The sequence below is a fragment of the Chelmon rostratus genome, chromosome 2, assembly GCF_017976325.1.
Source record: "Chelmon rostratus isolate fCheRos1 chromosome 2, fCheRos1.pri, whole genome shotgun sequence".
NCBI classification, from domain to species: domain Eukaryota; kingdom Metazoa; phylum Chordata; class Actinopteri; order Chaetodontiformes; family Chaetodontidae; genus Chelmon; species Chelmon rostratus.
In genome coordinates, this window is record NC_055659.1 from 23,473,706 (window position 1) to 23,488,243 (window position 14,538).

The 14,538-nt window shown below is 44.4% G+C and overlaps 1 protein-coding gene across 1 annotated transcript in view; it reads left to right on the top strand.

Moving 5' to 3' along the window:
* The first annotated feature begins 204 nt into the window (after nucleotides 1–204).
* LOC121623035 (chemokine-like protein TAFA-1) overlaps nucleotides 205–14,538 on the top strand; it is a 98,593-nt gene continuing 84,259 nt past the window's right edge. Inside the window, exons 1-2 of the mRNA XM_041960160.1 lie at nucleotides 205–293; nucleotides 2,696–2,832. Of these exons, the coding sequence (XP_041816094.1) occupies nucleotides 2,709–2,832 (124 nt within the window). The 5' untranslated portion in view covers nucleotides 205–293; nucleotides 2,696–2,708. The remainder of the gene's footprint in view (nucleotides 294–2,695; nucleotides 2,833–14,538) is intronic.

Consider the following 14,538-nt stretch of genomic DNA (forward strand, 5'->3'; position numbering starts at 1 on the left):
GAGATCTGCTCGTCTGTGGCTGACACAGCAGTGACATGATCAGCCTCCCGTCCCTCAAATCCCGGCCAGCTTGTGACTTAGACCCCCGGGTGTTTTGCGTTTGGTGACTGTGGTGCCACAGTTGCGTCTTAGTCCCTTTTGCGCTGTGTTCGGCTTACCTGCTGCTGGAATTTCAGGCGGGAACCCCTGGCTTCAAAGTATGGATGGATTTAAGACGGAGGAGTGAGTCTGCTGGGCAGGCAGGCAGGCGGTGATTCTGACTGAGCTCTTTTCCTCCTGAACGCACCGCTCAGGTAAGGGTGTGGGACTTTCGAGGAATGCCTCTGGTGTTCTGGGACGGGGTGGGTGGGTGTTGATTTCCTGAGACAAGCGTGTATTGGGGTGCTCAGAAAATACTGATCGTTGAATAATGTGGAGTAAACATGAAATGTCTGGGCTCTCATCGTATGCAAGTAGAGAAATAAGAAGAAAAATGGCTCCCATTAAAAACCTAATATTACACTTCCTTTTGACCAACATGTTCTGTAAGTTTCAAACATGTTTTCATGGGGCGCATGTGTTGCATTTCTCTTATAAAAACCACCAGCAGGATTCCGCGCACAGGCTGAAACCCACACTTGAAGTACGTGTTTTTAGTGCAGTTCTGTTGAGATGCATTCACGAGACAGGAGCCGGCATCATCTCGATCATCCCGCGTGGCTGACTCCTGTTCTGTGACAGTGGGACTCGCGTTTTGGGAGTCATCACTGAAGTTGTCGCCGCAGGAAACAAAGCGAGCGTAATTTTCTGAGATGAGCGTTGCGCGCAGGTGCATCAGTCGCTCTGCGCCTGCAGGTGTGTCTGCTTTCTGTTCCTCGACCGCATCTCACGATGGACTCGCCAATTACGCACAGAGGAGCTGTCGTCCCTCGTTGTATGTGCCACTGCAAAGCAGAGCAAACTGCTCTCTTTTTGGATGGACATTTATGTAATAAAAAGCTCTGTTGCGCCGTGAAAATAAGGCTGCGCGGCTACTGTAAGAGTTTGGTTCAGTTTTCTTGAGAGCTGCTTTCCCTTCCCCTGAACTTCCCTTTAAATGATGCCCATGCTTGTTCGTTTTGCTCCCAAGTCCGCCGTGCGTCTTCAGCTCTGGCAAAAGCGCTGCTGGTGAGAACCACATTTTATTTTCTGCAAGAATAGCTCCCGATAACCGGGAGGAACTCGGAGTCTCTATGCAATATGCAGTTAACCACGCGAGCGCAACGATCCTTTTGAATATGCAGCCAGATTGGCGAGCAGAAATATTGTGTGGTTAAAAAAAGAAGTGGAAAACATACCCATGGGACCTGTTCACATTTCCACAAAACCGGGGATTATGCTGGATTTAGTGCAGGGGTGGGGATTTAACAATCTGCTGTTCATAATTATATGCTTAATTTTTTTTTGCTGAATGTTAAGCAGCCTCAATGTCACTGAGGGCGCAGAACACGCGGGCAACATTTAGTAGCCTAATGGCTTTAATCTCAGACGCACATCAAAACACACAAGTGGTCTAGTTGGAGGAAGCAAGCAAGCAAGCAAGCAGTGGCTTTGGTGCTGGATCAGGCCTGCTTTCATGCCACTTTGTTCAGGCATTTGAAACATTTATGTCTATGCTACAGACTCCTTATTTAAATGTGAAACTTCGCTGGTTTGAAGCTCACATTGAAGAGGCTCCCTGGGGCTCCTAGTCTTTATATTCTCTTGTGTATGAAGATATGGCAGAATCAAACATTAAAGGACTATTAGATTGACACTGCTACATTAGAGCATCAGATTCAAGCCCCCACCTCAGTGGAAAATGACAAATGTAAAACAGCCTGCGATAGAAATATATTCCTCTTGAAGCTAATGATCAGACCAAGGGCTGTTCATTTTTTTCCACACATACATCAACAGTCTGGCTGAAGAGGACGTGTTCAGCAGGGAGCCTAAACGCGCTAAGCCACGGTTTGGTTTGGAGGAGGTGGGATGATGCTTTTCTCTCCCACTTCAGGGTCCTGAATGGAGAGAGGCGCTAATAACACCTGGAAAGGAGGAGAGCCTCATTATTCAATGAGGGCTAAGGCGTGTCTCCATATGCTGGCCCTCAGCAGCCATTAGGCAGTCGCTGAACAGATCTGCACGAGGGCTGTTTGTGCTTCGAAACACAGACTTTTCTACATTTCTAGAATATTCAATCAAGGCTTCGCTGTTGCTGTAAAGACTAGACTCATTATACAATTATTAGGGTTTGACAAAGAGATTGCAGCAGGTTTTTCTGCTTGTGCGTGTCATTATTTATACCGGAGTGCTAAATCTTTTTTCAGACTATGGCAGGTTTGGACCAGACAGATATGGACAAGGTTAACTTGATGTTTGATTATTTGTTGGAGTCTCTAGTCTGCAGGGTTTTTCCTTGAAACCTTGATCTCCTCTTTTTCTTCTCATCGTTATTATAAGAAAATACCCATGCACACACCCTTTGGATAAATCATACTAATAGATGTGTTGGTCTAAATCCTTCAAGGTGATATCAGTGCATCAGAAGATATGTCTGTACCTTTATTTGTCCCTTTTGTTTGGCACATTGAAGTGAACACAACCTTTGCATTGCAGATATGTATGCATACATGCCGTAATACAACTCTGTCCCTGTTTTCCTGTTGTTCCTCCCCCGCTGTGTGCCGTCCTGCAGACTCGGCCTTACCATGTCCTGGTTGTTGGCCATGTGGATTAGCTTCGGCTTCCTGCTGTTGTGCCAGGCCACGCTCTACCAGACCATCCAGCAGCACCACGTGGCCCGTCCCGGTCGCACCGACATCCTCACCCTGGGTACGTGCACCTCTTTGTCAGCCATCGGCTCCGCAGCACAGCGTTGCCCTCGCGATGGGGCAGGAGTTCTCGTCTTTAGCTGTTTGAAAGCAACAGCAAGAAGCTGCTGCAGTATGTCAGAACGATTTGCCACGGTGCCGTACTGTAACATGATGATTCACTGTGCTCACAGTCATACAGGATGAGCAAAGAGGAAGACTGCTAATGGTGCTTCTAATTACAGGTCACATACTTATATTTATTCCTACACAAATCTGTCTCCCCGTATACATTTTGTGCTATTAATAGAAAAAAAAATGTAGATTGTACTTCTTGTTAGACTCTTCTTTTTAAATCTGAACATGGAAACCCTGTTACACAAAGAGCATCTTCAAACACTGGGAGTTCAGTGGTGGGGGAGATGATTCTTGACTACTACACCCTGAATCTTGCTGGCAGAGTGTTACGAGTAGGACAAGCTGTAGGCAAAAATCCCCATTACTGCGCTGGTAGCCAAGGGAGCTTTGATCACTGTGGCTTAGATGGAAATGACAATTATGTTTCCCTCTTTTGCACTGGAAACGTTTGGCAATTAAGCCCGACGCCTTGTGCACTGTAGGGGCAAAAGGGGAGGGTAGACGCCGAGGCGGATCTAATTCTCTGATTATGGAAAAGCTTACCAACATTGCTTATGGTGTATGTGGGGGTGTTACAGGGAAGGCAAAGGTTTTTTAGAGCAAAGCAAAGGCTTTCTTTAAGCTTCTAACAATGAGTGTGACTCCCATGCTGAACCCTCACAGAGAGTGTGGCTCTCTCCAGAAGCCAAGCGGCTGTTAAACATTGATGCTATCTTCTGCTTGGTTCCCTTTGTGTGTGTGTTGCATTGCCAGACAAAAAGGCAGTAATTGAAGCACAGCAAGAGGAAGAAAAAAAAAAAAACAGCATTGAATTCTCCATGCTTGTGTTGAGCATTTGTGACTTTAAGCAGTTGGAGAATTGGCTTACTTTTACTGTGGAACAGCTGACACATGAAGATCCCGGCTATGATAGATAGAAAGTTCTCAAAGTATCCCGGTCCCATTAATTGGAACAAGAGGGTGAGGGATGAGCGACAGAGAGCTCTGAATGAATTTTTAAAGGCTGGCTTCCAGTTTTCTGTTGTTTTTTTTTTTTCTTTTTGACTGGTTGGCAAGTCGAGCTTGGTGCCAAAGATGTACAAGGAAGTGCAAGGCTCAGTAAGTGTCTCTTGAATAATGCAGTGGTCTCAAAGGGGAAGAAGGGAAAAAAATTAGAACCCCCCCCCCCCACCACCACCACCACCACCAACACAACCATATCCAGGGGAATCATTCAGGCAAAGGATAGTTATGGTTGTGAGTTCTCTGGAAGGCTTCCTGTCACACACATCAGCTCACACACTCCCTGCATACAGCACTGAGCACGGTGTGGACATGGACGCGCTCACACATTCACACACCATCTTCCATTTTTTGACCATTATGGTGTGGCATTTTAACGGGTCCTCTGGAGCTGCGTTCAGGCCGGAGAGGATGCAAGCTTGCACCGCAGAGGCGCATGACAAACTCGCACTCTGTCGATTTGACCCGATCCCTGATCTCCTTTACATTATGAGACTGATGTAGACGCTCAATTTTGAATAACGTCGCCCTGAGGTAACCAAAAGGGAGATGTTGTACAGGACTCGCCAGCGTTCACACTGTTATTTCAACACAAGCACTCTCCAGAGAACTTTTAAAATCAAACAAACTGTGATGGATGACAGTCATAATTGGTGCTGACAATCATAATCTGAGGGCATGTTGTGATGTTTTACTGTCCTAATCAGCAGGCTTCCCAGGGATAATGGTCTATCACAACTGGCCACTCGAAGAGAACATATCTCCGCCTGTTTTTCCTCTGCTGCTCGGCAACTGTACAATTTACTGTATATCATGTTTTTTTAAGAGGATTAAACTGACATCAATCTTACTCAGCCGTGGAGTGGCGTTAACCGATCTACCCAGAACTGCTCTCTCAGAATTGAAATGCTATGATGAATATTTGAATTAGAATTGATTTTATAATTTGAGAAGCTCTCTGGTTTCATTGAGGCCAGAACCCTCAGATATAAATAGATATGGCTATGTAGGACGGAGCAAAAAAGAGATGTCTTGCCTTGAAAAATCCATTGGCTTTCATGCTATGCTGTTTAATCAAGTAATATTTCTGTGTTTCTAAAGGACGAGGAAAAGATGTGTGATATACCGTCTGCCATATGGAAAATGAAGTTGTAAAATGGTTTCGTTAATGAAGCGTGAGAAGTACAGGATTCAAACTGATTGATAGCAATTCTGTTTCATCTTAGACGCACACATGCCGTCCATTTGCTGAGATTATCGATTCTTTGGTGCTGTTGTCTTTTGGACAGTCATAAACTGGGTCTTGAAGTGAAACAGGGGGTTGGTATTTTGTAAGAAACCATGTCCTGAAATAAATTCTCGTGGGTCTTGGCATGCAGCCCGGCTGACTGTCTGAGAGTGCTACAAAAACTCACTAACCGTCCGACATAGACAAAGATACGCAGACAAGGGGCCGTGTGGGTATCTGAGGAGGGGAAGTGAAGGTCACGTTGAGCTAGGTGCAGATGGGATCCTCCGGCCTGTTGAAGCATCCAACAATGTTTGAGAAATCATCTTATCTGCCATCTGCAACAGCGAGCTGACAGCGCACACCAAAAAAAAAAGGGTGACTGCTGAGATAAAGTTTCAAGATTGCATATATTTATTTCTTCCGAATGTTTCTGCGACATATCGGCACAGTCACCGCCGAGGCGGAGATTGAGTAACGAGTTGCCTGACTGCTCCGTCACCTGCTCAGGAAGCTGCGGCGCTCTCTTTCCCATGAGCCCCTGCTCCACGCTGCCTCCTCTGCGTCCTGCTAGTGCCGCTGAAGATTGATGGTGGCCTGATTCTGGGCAGCCAATTCTGGTCTCTCAAGAAATAATCCACTACATTGACAGATGAGCTGAATGTGACATGACACACACAAGCCCGGCTCTGCACCCCCCCCCCCCCAACCTGCCGACACAGCGAGCTCTTGCCAAGATTGCTGCTGCACAAACCAAGCTACTCCTGACAGCACATAGTATTGGACTCCATCACAAGTCAGTAAAAGTGTGACCAATTTCCATCAGCAGTGCATTGCTGGCAGCAGCGGTTGTAGCTCCGGCGTCTTCTAAAGTTAAACTGAAAGTGCTCCCTAATGCGCCGTCTGCTCAGTGTGCTTTCATTAAGTCACGCTGAGCAGGTATTGCATTTATTTACCCTTGTTTAGATGAGGCATGCATACAGTAGTCATGCTATGTATCAACACCCAGAGGGGCAGTCTGAATAGAACAACACTTAAGCTGCTGCTTTGCTTTATTATGACTCTGACAGGGCAGTTTAAGAGAGTCTCAGATCTAATAGCACACCATGATTCTTCTTCCAGGTGCAGCTGTAAAACTAACTCCACCAGCCTGTTACTCTTTGATAGCAGTCTCTTGCTGACGTTTTGTTGGACCGTCAGCCAAGATGACAAAGCAGTGCAGTGTATATTACACTATTACAGAACCGTACCTCATATATGATTAAACCCCTTATTATACAAGTTGCCTGCTGTTCTTTTGATGGAATAACGGAATCAAAAGGTGAAATGATTCAGCTGTGAGAGGCATGCTGAAGAAGCTACAGCATGCGTTTTCCCCGTTGATTTGAAATGTCTTGATGATTATGATCCGAAGGTATTCCAATGAGTGGACCGCTCGGTGCGTCGTAGTGCTCTCTGTGTGGAAAACACGTAATTGCTTTGATAAGCCGAGATGCATCGCACGGTCAAAAAAGAGCAACAGCGTGATCATAGGCAAGTTTGGTAAATTAAGAAATGCATCCACGGCTTTAAGAGCACAACCTGTCAAAACACTGTAGCGCCCAGCTTTAGCTTTATGTATCTGTTGAAGCTCCTTTTTAACTTGAGATCTGAGGTTTGGGGTTTTCTGGGGAGAGGAAAGTCTGACAAGATACAGGGTGCTGAAATAAAGCTTGAACTTGATTTAGGATAGCTGTCTTTTGGTAAATGAGGACGGGGCAGAAGTCTGAGAGCTATACATACACTCAGTATGAATTGATTATTTTTTTTTTCCTATTTTTCTTTCTTTCCATTTCCGAACGGATGGCTGCTTCAGAAGATTGATGATTTTTCTGTCAGTGTTTGGGGATGTAAGAAATTAGCTTCACTGGCTCACAAGCTGAACGCACACACCGTTTTCAGCTCATTTCCATACTTGTTTCCTCATTGCAATAGCTCACCGTTAGCAGGGGAAACACAAAAGTGAAGGTGCACCTTTTTTTTTTTTTTTCCCTTGCGCAGTCATCTTCAAAGTGTAATCTTGCTGCTTCACTTCATCTGTGGGGGTGTTAGCGGCTTCATGGACGGAGGATCCATCCACACTGACAGGAGCGGCTTTCCATATAGGCTCTCTGGGTTTTTGTTTTGCCATTAAATCAGCTTTATTTACATCCCCGTTAAACTGTGGGGACTAATTAGAGTCAGAACTGATGATGAAAGAAAATTCAATTAAACTACAGTCACTTGAATGGATGATGCCTGAGTCACGTAAGTGGATGAAAAGCAATTGTTTGATCTGGCTGGCAGCATTGGCTAACGTGGAAATACGGCAGCATACGGTGCAAACCACAAAACACACACACACACACACACACAGGCAGTCATTACTGTCCATGGTTTGTGGAATAACCTTTTAAGTGGTTGCAGTAGACATGTTTTCCACCATGCTAGCTTCTTTTACCAAATATTCACTCTTGCGTGCATCATGCAAAGCCACCTCTTTAAGAGCCAAATGAAACCAGAGGGTGATGAAAATCATACATTATTTATGACACAAATTTAATTGCAAACATTCATTTTTTTGAACATGGCATCTGCAAATCCTGCCTTTTGCCAACAGAGGAACTAAAATCCTATAATGTACCTCCACGTGGGATTATAATTGCTTTGAAAACTGTGGGCTTAGGTAGGGAGCTCATCAGCGCTTTGCGATCCCGCTTTCTATCACACAGCATGCCCTTCGAGGTAATGAAAGCAACCTTTCTAAAAACTAGGCAATAACTGCCTGATCATTCAGGTGCCGAGCAGCACTCTCTCCGCGCCTGGCCTCCTCCCCCAGCTCTCCATCCTCTTGTCCCCCACCCCCGCCTCCCATCTCCTCGTCTCTATCGGCCCCTCAGACGATTTGTCATGGATCAGATGAGACAATTTGTCATGGATTAGTGCACTTAAATGTCTGTGTGATAGTGGAAGCAGTCACTGGAAAAGCTTAGGAATCCTATTACACTGCGTTTTATGGCTGGCGAGAGGGGAGGGAAGAGTGGAGGTTGAATTGGCACTTTCTGCAGCCTGTGTGCCAATTCTTGATTTTTTCCTCCACACACAATCAGATATTCACTTATAGGTGAGCTCCACCGATTTGTCTAAACTGGGAAAGTGGACCAGAAGCTACATATTCTTTCTTGCTTCACCACTTGCTGCATATGCTGCTGCTTAATTCATCGTTTCGTGGTGAGTCCAGCTATGCTGTTGTTAATAGGCCTACTGTCAAGCTTTCTGCTCTCGCACATCTTGTACAGTAACAGCGGCAGATGCACCATTAAAAATCCGTAGCCATTTTTGAAACGAAATAAAAATTGTATTTCTAACTGACTATCTTGGATTTTGTTGTCTCACTTTTTAAGTTGAATGAAATTAAATGATTTGTTTTAAAACAAGAACCCTGTGAGGGACTGTTAAATGTTGTTAGTCTAGTATTAGCATTTTAGCATTTTGGGATGTTCCAGTCCTGAACAGGCATTCTTCCAACGTTGCCTGAAACCCCATAAAATATTAGTTGCTGACACGTCCTGGCTTTTGGAAATAACCCAAGGTTGCTACTGTAGGTGGTAAGCTAGTTAGCCAGGCATGCTAACGTCTGCTGCCTGCGTCAGAGCAGACAAACACACAGTTTAGTTAGTTCAGACTCATGCCTTTGCTCTTCTCTTCTGGCCTTTGAAAAAACACCGCTACCCAGTGGTGCACAGTATAGCTTTAGATTAGATTAGAGGCCTTAAGGCTTGACAGGCCTGTCCTGTCTGGTTATGGTCTAAGCTGTGATTAGGATGTTATTCAATTAGGAATGTGGATGTTCAATTAGGATTGCACCTCAGAAGGTGCTTGAGTCAATTAGGATGTTACTTGCCTTTTGAGGCTGCTACAGCGCAAACTTTCCCCCTACTGTACCTTCTAATTTCACCGCATTAGTGATTCATTTGTAGTTAAATGTGAGCCGCCTGTATCTCGAGTGCCACTTACAGCTATGAATGAGTCGCTGTGAAATAATCTATGTTTCTCTCATATTCTGCATCTGCAAACAGATTCTGATTCACCTGTGGCAACGTTGCCATGTCATTAGTATTTATTTGCTCAGCGGTCTTTCTCATTTCAAGCCTTTAGCGGCATATACTCCGGTGCATTCTCTCCCGCCTTGAGTGAGATTAGATGGTAGCAGATTAGATCCTGTTCTTCACTGATGTCAAATGATTGTCTCAGACACAGGGTACAGGTGCTATTTAACACAGGTGGCTCATTCCCCCAGTTATTTCCAATAAATGGAGGAATGCGAAGATAGACACAGCAGTCACACAGTGCAGACAAATCATCTGTCTAGCAACACCTCGGGATTCACGTCTGTGTCTCACAGTAAGTCTATTTCCAGCTGTCTGTTTTAAATAGTTCTGCTTGTGTACTTCTTTCTCTCAGGTTTTATTCACTCCAGCCCCTCGCAGAACATCCATTTTATTTATACGAAACAGAGCCGCAGAAAAGTTACTTCATCATAAATCATTATCATCTCTATTCACACAATATCTTCTGCAGCTTCTCCATCACCTCTAGGCCCCTCAAGCCCCTCATGTAGCGTCTCGCTGAAGTGAAATAGCTTGCTTATGTTAATGGGGCAAGGAGACACACTGCCAGGTAATTGTGATGCAGCAGAGCTACTTCATGGCATCATTTAGAACTACTGCGGGGGACAAATGTTGCTCGTTGAGTGTTTTGTTTGCAGAGGATTCACTTTGCCCCAGAAACTCATTTACCCAGTGGCAGTCAAATTAAGTTGTCTTAACCATACTACTAATTTACTTTCTAAAACACTTTTTTTGCAATCAATTTTGTGTAAGACTTTAGGGAGACATATAGAACAGATCATTTTCATTGATCTTTAGTCACAATTCACCACATGTGAACAGACATCCAGCAGAATCCAAACATAACTTGCTGACACTTATTGTCTTAACCATGCTGCTCATTACAAAAGCACCAAGAGCAAGTGAATATTTTAGCCATGTTGTTCTCTTCTCTGGCTTCACTTTTGTGGAGAAAGACAGAACCATTGTTTCTGAATTTCAGCTTTTGCCTCGGGATTGATCAGTTCCTTCTTCTCTGACGTTTTAGCCTCTGAAATAGAGTTAAAAATCTGTACGGCTATGATAAATATATGTATATTAAGAGTGGATCTTGTGACTCCTTGCATGTGAAAGGGGTTGCTCGTAGTGACAAACCCACAGACAATTGTTACCCAATTACCCAGTTTTACAGCCAATAGCTATGTGCATAGTAAACATAGTGGAGTATTTAAAAGTTAAAGGGTCACATATTTCTTAAGGAGTTGGTGGAGAACAAAAACAGAGCTAAAAGGACTCCAAATGAATGCTAATGTTGCTCCATATCTGCTGGATAAGCATTGTGTTTGCAGCTCATTCCCACGGTGGCCAGGTGTAAGGGCTGTGTCTTTTTTTCTCCCTTACCCCTCTAAATGTACACGCACCTCACTTACATGCACTCGGAAAATGTGCGAAAACCACCTCCTCTTTGCACCTTCTGTCTTTCAGGATTGTTTTCACACTCCCAATAACGTGAATTTTGAGAGCCATATATTCAATTTGTTGCCAAGGTGACTTGCTTTCTGAGCTCGGCCCAGTGGCTCATTCATTTGAGCGCTGACAGGGGACAAAAATTGATTATGGGGTTTGGAATTATGGAAACAGAAATCCTCTTGCTTGAATATGTCCCCACTTGTCAAAGGAATGATTGAAAGTCTGTCTAAATTTTCCACCGCGGGTGCTCTGTCAGCATTAGCTCAGGTCTATTTGTCTTGTCTGATGTGTCTGAATGAATCCATGTGGCTGCTGTGCCGAGGCAGGACCGCATTGTCTTATCACAGCTTTATCTGACAGCAGCCGTCTAATAATGGAACTTGAGATGTCACAGTTAACTGTTCGTCACTGCTATACCGAACGCGACACACGTGATGGACACAGTCAAACACCTGACTAAACAGGCAGAAAATCTTGTTTGGTTTTCACAATATTGTGTATCTTACATTAAATGTGTCAGTCACTTGTACTGTAAGAGAACGGTTCCAGACTGTTTAAAATGTAGGGGACAATTAGTGTCCACTGGCCCTGCAATGTATCTTCATTTGCCACAGTATCTCCAGCACATGTCAGGTTCACTGAACATAGCTCGATGCCCTCATACCTTCCTGTCCGGCGCCTGCTGGCCAGCAGAGTGAGAGAATGAAGGATGAGGTGGCACCTGCATGTGTCTGTCTGTAGCCTAATGACCCAGAGGAGCTCTCTCTCTCTCTCAGACACACACACACTGTCTCTCATTTCACTTTTATGCTCTTTATCTTAGTTGTTCTCCGGACACCTCCTCTGCCTATCAGCCGCGCAGCTCATCTGCCTCGGGTCTTATCCTAATCTTATTCTCTTACTCACATTCTCCTCTATACATCAGTTTCCTCTGTGGCCTTGCCAAAAAAGACACGTTTAACTTCAATTATCCTGGGAAACTGAGCAAAGCTGGCAGCGCGTATTTGCAAGGAAATATTATTTAGAACCTCAGGCAGCCAGGCAGGCTGTGTAGGATTTCCTCTTCCTCGTCTCGCATCCCAGAGGTTTAAGTGGTAGGAGCTCCTGCGCTTTTCCAACAAAAAGACCTTTTGACCTGCTTTCTGTAAGTTTTGTGAGTTGAGTTTAAATGAGGATTAACGCCCGCTCTAAGGAACTTGTTCAACCCTTTCCCTGAAGGCACCGGCAAAAGTATGAGGATGGCATACATGTGTACAAAATAAGAGTGTTATTGGAACTGAGCTGACAGGACTGAATACCTTTCCACATGCCGTCTTTGATCATAACATCTTTTCCTCGTCCTTGTGGATTTCAGTCGTCTCCGAGGCATAAACTGCGAAGCACACATGCATGCTAAATAAAGAGCGCTGGAACTGTACTGATGTATAACTGGATCCCTCACCTCATCTTTTATCATAATATTTTCTTCTCTGTCCTTGTGGAGTTGAATCGAGGCCCGTGAGCTTAAGCTCCTTCATGAAAGACAAACAAAAACATCACTTTTTATAATCTCGCCACTGAGCTTTTACATTTTGTACGATATTGGGGCTAAATCAGAGCACAAAATTATTTCATCCCTCGCATCCACACAGGGGAGGTGTGGGGAGCTGCAACGGCATGTCTGTGGGCAACATAAGGCCCAAAAGCAAACTGTGCAGGTTAACATATACAAATGTAAAAGCAGGAAAATCAATGCACCGGATATTCATGTTTGCTGCTGTTTAATATTTTACCTGTTTTATGCTTTAAAAATGATTTCCTCAGACAAGCTAAATGCTGCTTTTTTTCTTCTGTTCTGACAAGCCCCTTGCTTTCCCATTGACGGCCTACGTTCCCGCGAATGTGTGTGTGACTTGGGCGTCAGCGTGTAATGAAAAGTCTACTCAGAGCTGAGCCAATGCGCTCTGCTCTCCTCGGGATCAAGGGCTTTAGTTTCGCTCTGAGCAGATGCAAGGAAGCACAGTAACAGTGTGATGTATCGCTGAGCAGAGAAGATGTACCTCTGGCTCACTTACTGTATATTAGCTTTTAGTATTACATTCCACCTCTTCCCCTGTTTTGCTGAGTGCGAGCCTCGCATAGAGCTGCTGCTGCTCACATCCCGACACGACTCCCCCTCTTTTCTTAGGTGCAATCAAAGCCGAAGTCTTTGATTTAACCATGAATAAAATACAGAAATGTTTTGTGATACATTCACTGGAGTCTTGCAAGCTTCTTTTTTTTCTCTTTTTTTTTTTGCAGAATGCATGTCAGGCAGAGAGCTGGCAGACAGAAGAAACTGGCTCCGTCTCAGCCCTCCTATTAGTCACAGTCACCGGCATTATTCATTCACTATTTTTACCACTTATGTCACAGTTCCACACCTTCATCTTCCGCCTGATTTGTGGGATGGATATGCTCACACATGCTATCCCTATTCCTATATATGATGGAGCGTCACCTTAACGTAAAGCGTGGCTTCAGCGGGAGTTGTTGGGATACAGAGGAAGTGTGTGCACCCTGTCAGGGAAGTCACACCAGCTGTCTGTGCAGCAGCATGTTGCTGAAGTGATGTTATTACAGTTTTGGATGATTCACATGAGAGGGCAGGCAGGCAGACAGCATCGCATTTTGTTTTTTTTCTCGACTCTTCAGCAAATGAGAAATGTCACCCACAGCTGCAGCTGGGGCAGGCTTGAGGGGGCACACATTCAAGAGCTTTAACTATTTGTTCGCCTGGCCTGATGCAGTTGGATGTGTACACTGGAGGGTGGAGGAATACGTACTGAGAAGGAACACAAAGGAGAAGAAGAGGGAGGGCAGGGCGGTGAAGAGGATGGAAACCGCTGAACAAGGTTCACTAGATGCTGGAAATATGAGTTTGGAGAATATCTGTTACTGACAGCTTTCTCTCTGCTCTGACAACGTGACAGCCACCCCACCAAAGTTTATAATGCTGTGTGTGTGTGTGTGTGTGTGTGTGTGTGTGTGTGTGTGTGTTGTGTTTGTGCATGGAACTTTTTGTGCCTTCACTTTAGATGTGCAAATGGAAAAGGTATCATTTCCACTCAAGCACCTTCTGAGGTGCAATTGTGTCAAATTTACAATCTTGAACCTTCTGTTAGATTGTACCTCAGCCTTTTGATAACTTGGTGTTAGATTTGTGTTTTACAGCTTCCAGTCCACAAAATACTGCCAGACATCCGTACTTTTGTTGGCTGAAGTGTCACAGTAGCATGCCACTTACTTCGGTTTGTGTCTAGTTTACATTACAGCGCGCATCGTGCTCTTATCTAATGCTGTGTCATTACTTTTATTGGCTTATCTTAAATTGCTTTTACAGGACAAACTTTACAATGTCAAATCAATCTTGAAATTAACTGCTGTTCGGCCTCACAAAGGGATGAATAAAGGGATGTGGGAATAAAGTTTATGGCAGCATGTTTGAGAAGGGTTATTGCTTGTGGAGACTATGTCCTCCTATGAGATACAGTGTACAGTGTAACACAATTACTAAAGATGTCAATGGTAACAGTGTACAGTTTCGATCTGCTCGGACCCCAGCATTACGGCCAGGGTGGGCTCTGATTAATCTAATCTGATGTTCCACTGTCTGTCTTATTCATTTTTTATTATTGGACTTCTTCTTTTCAATCAGAGAAACGCAGTTAGGGAGTTACTACTGTATATAATGTATACAGTAGTTATATACTACTGTATATAATGTATACAGTAGTAACATTTA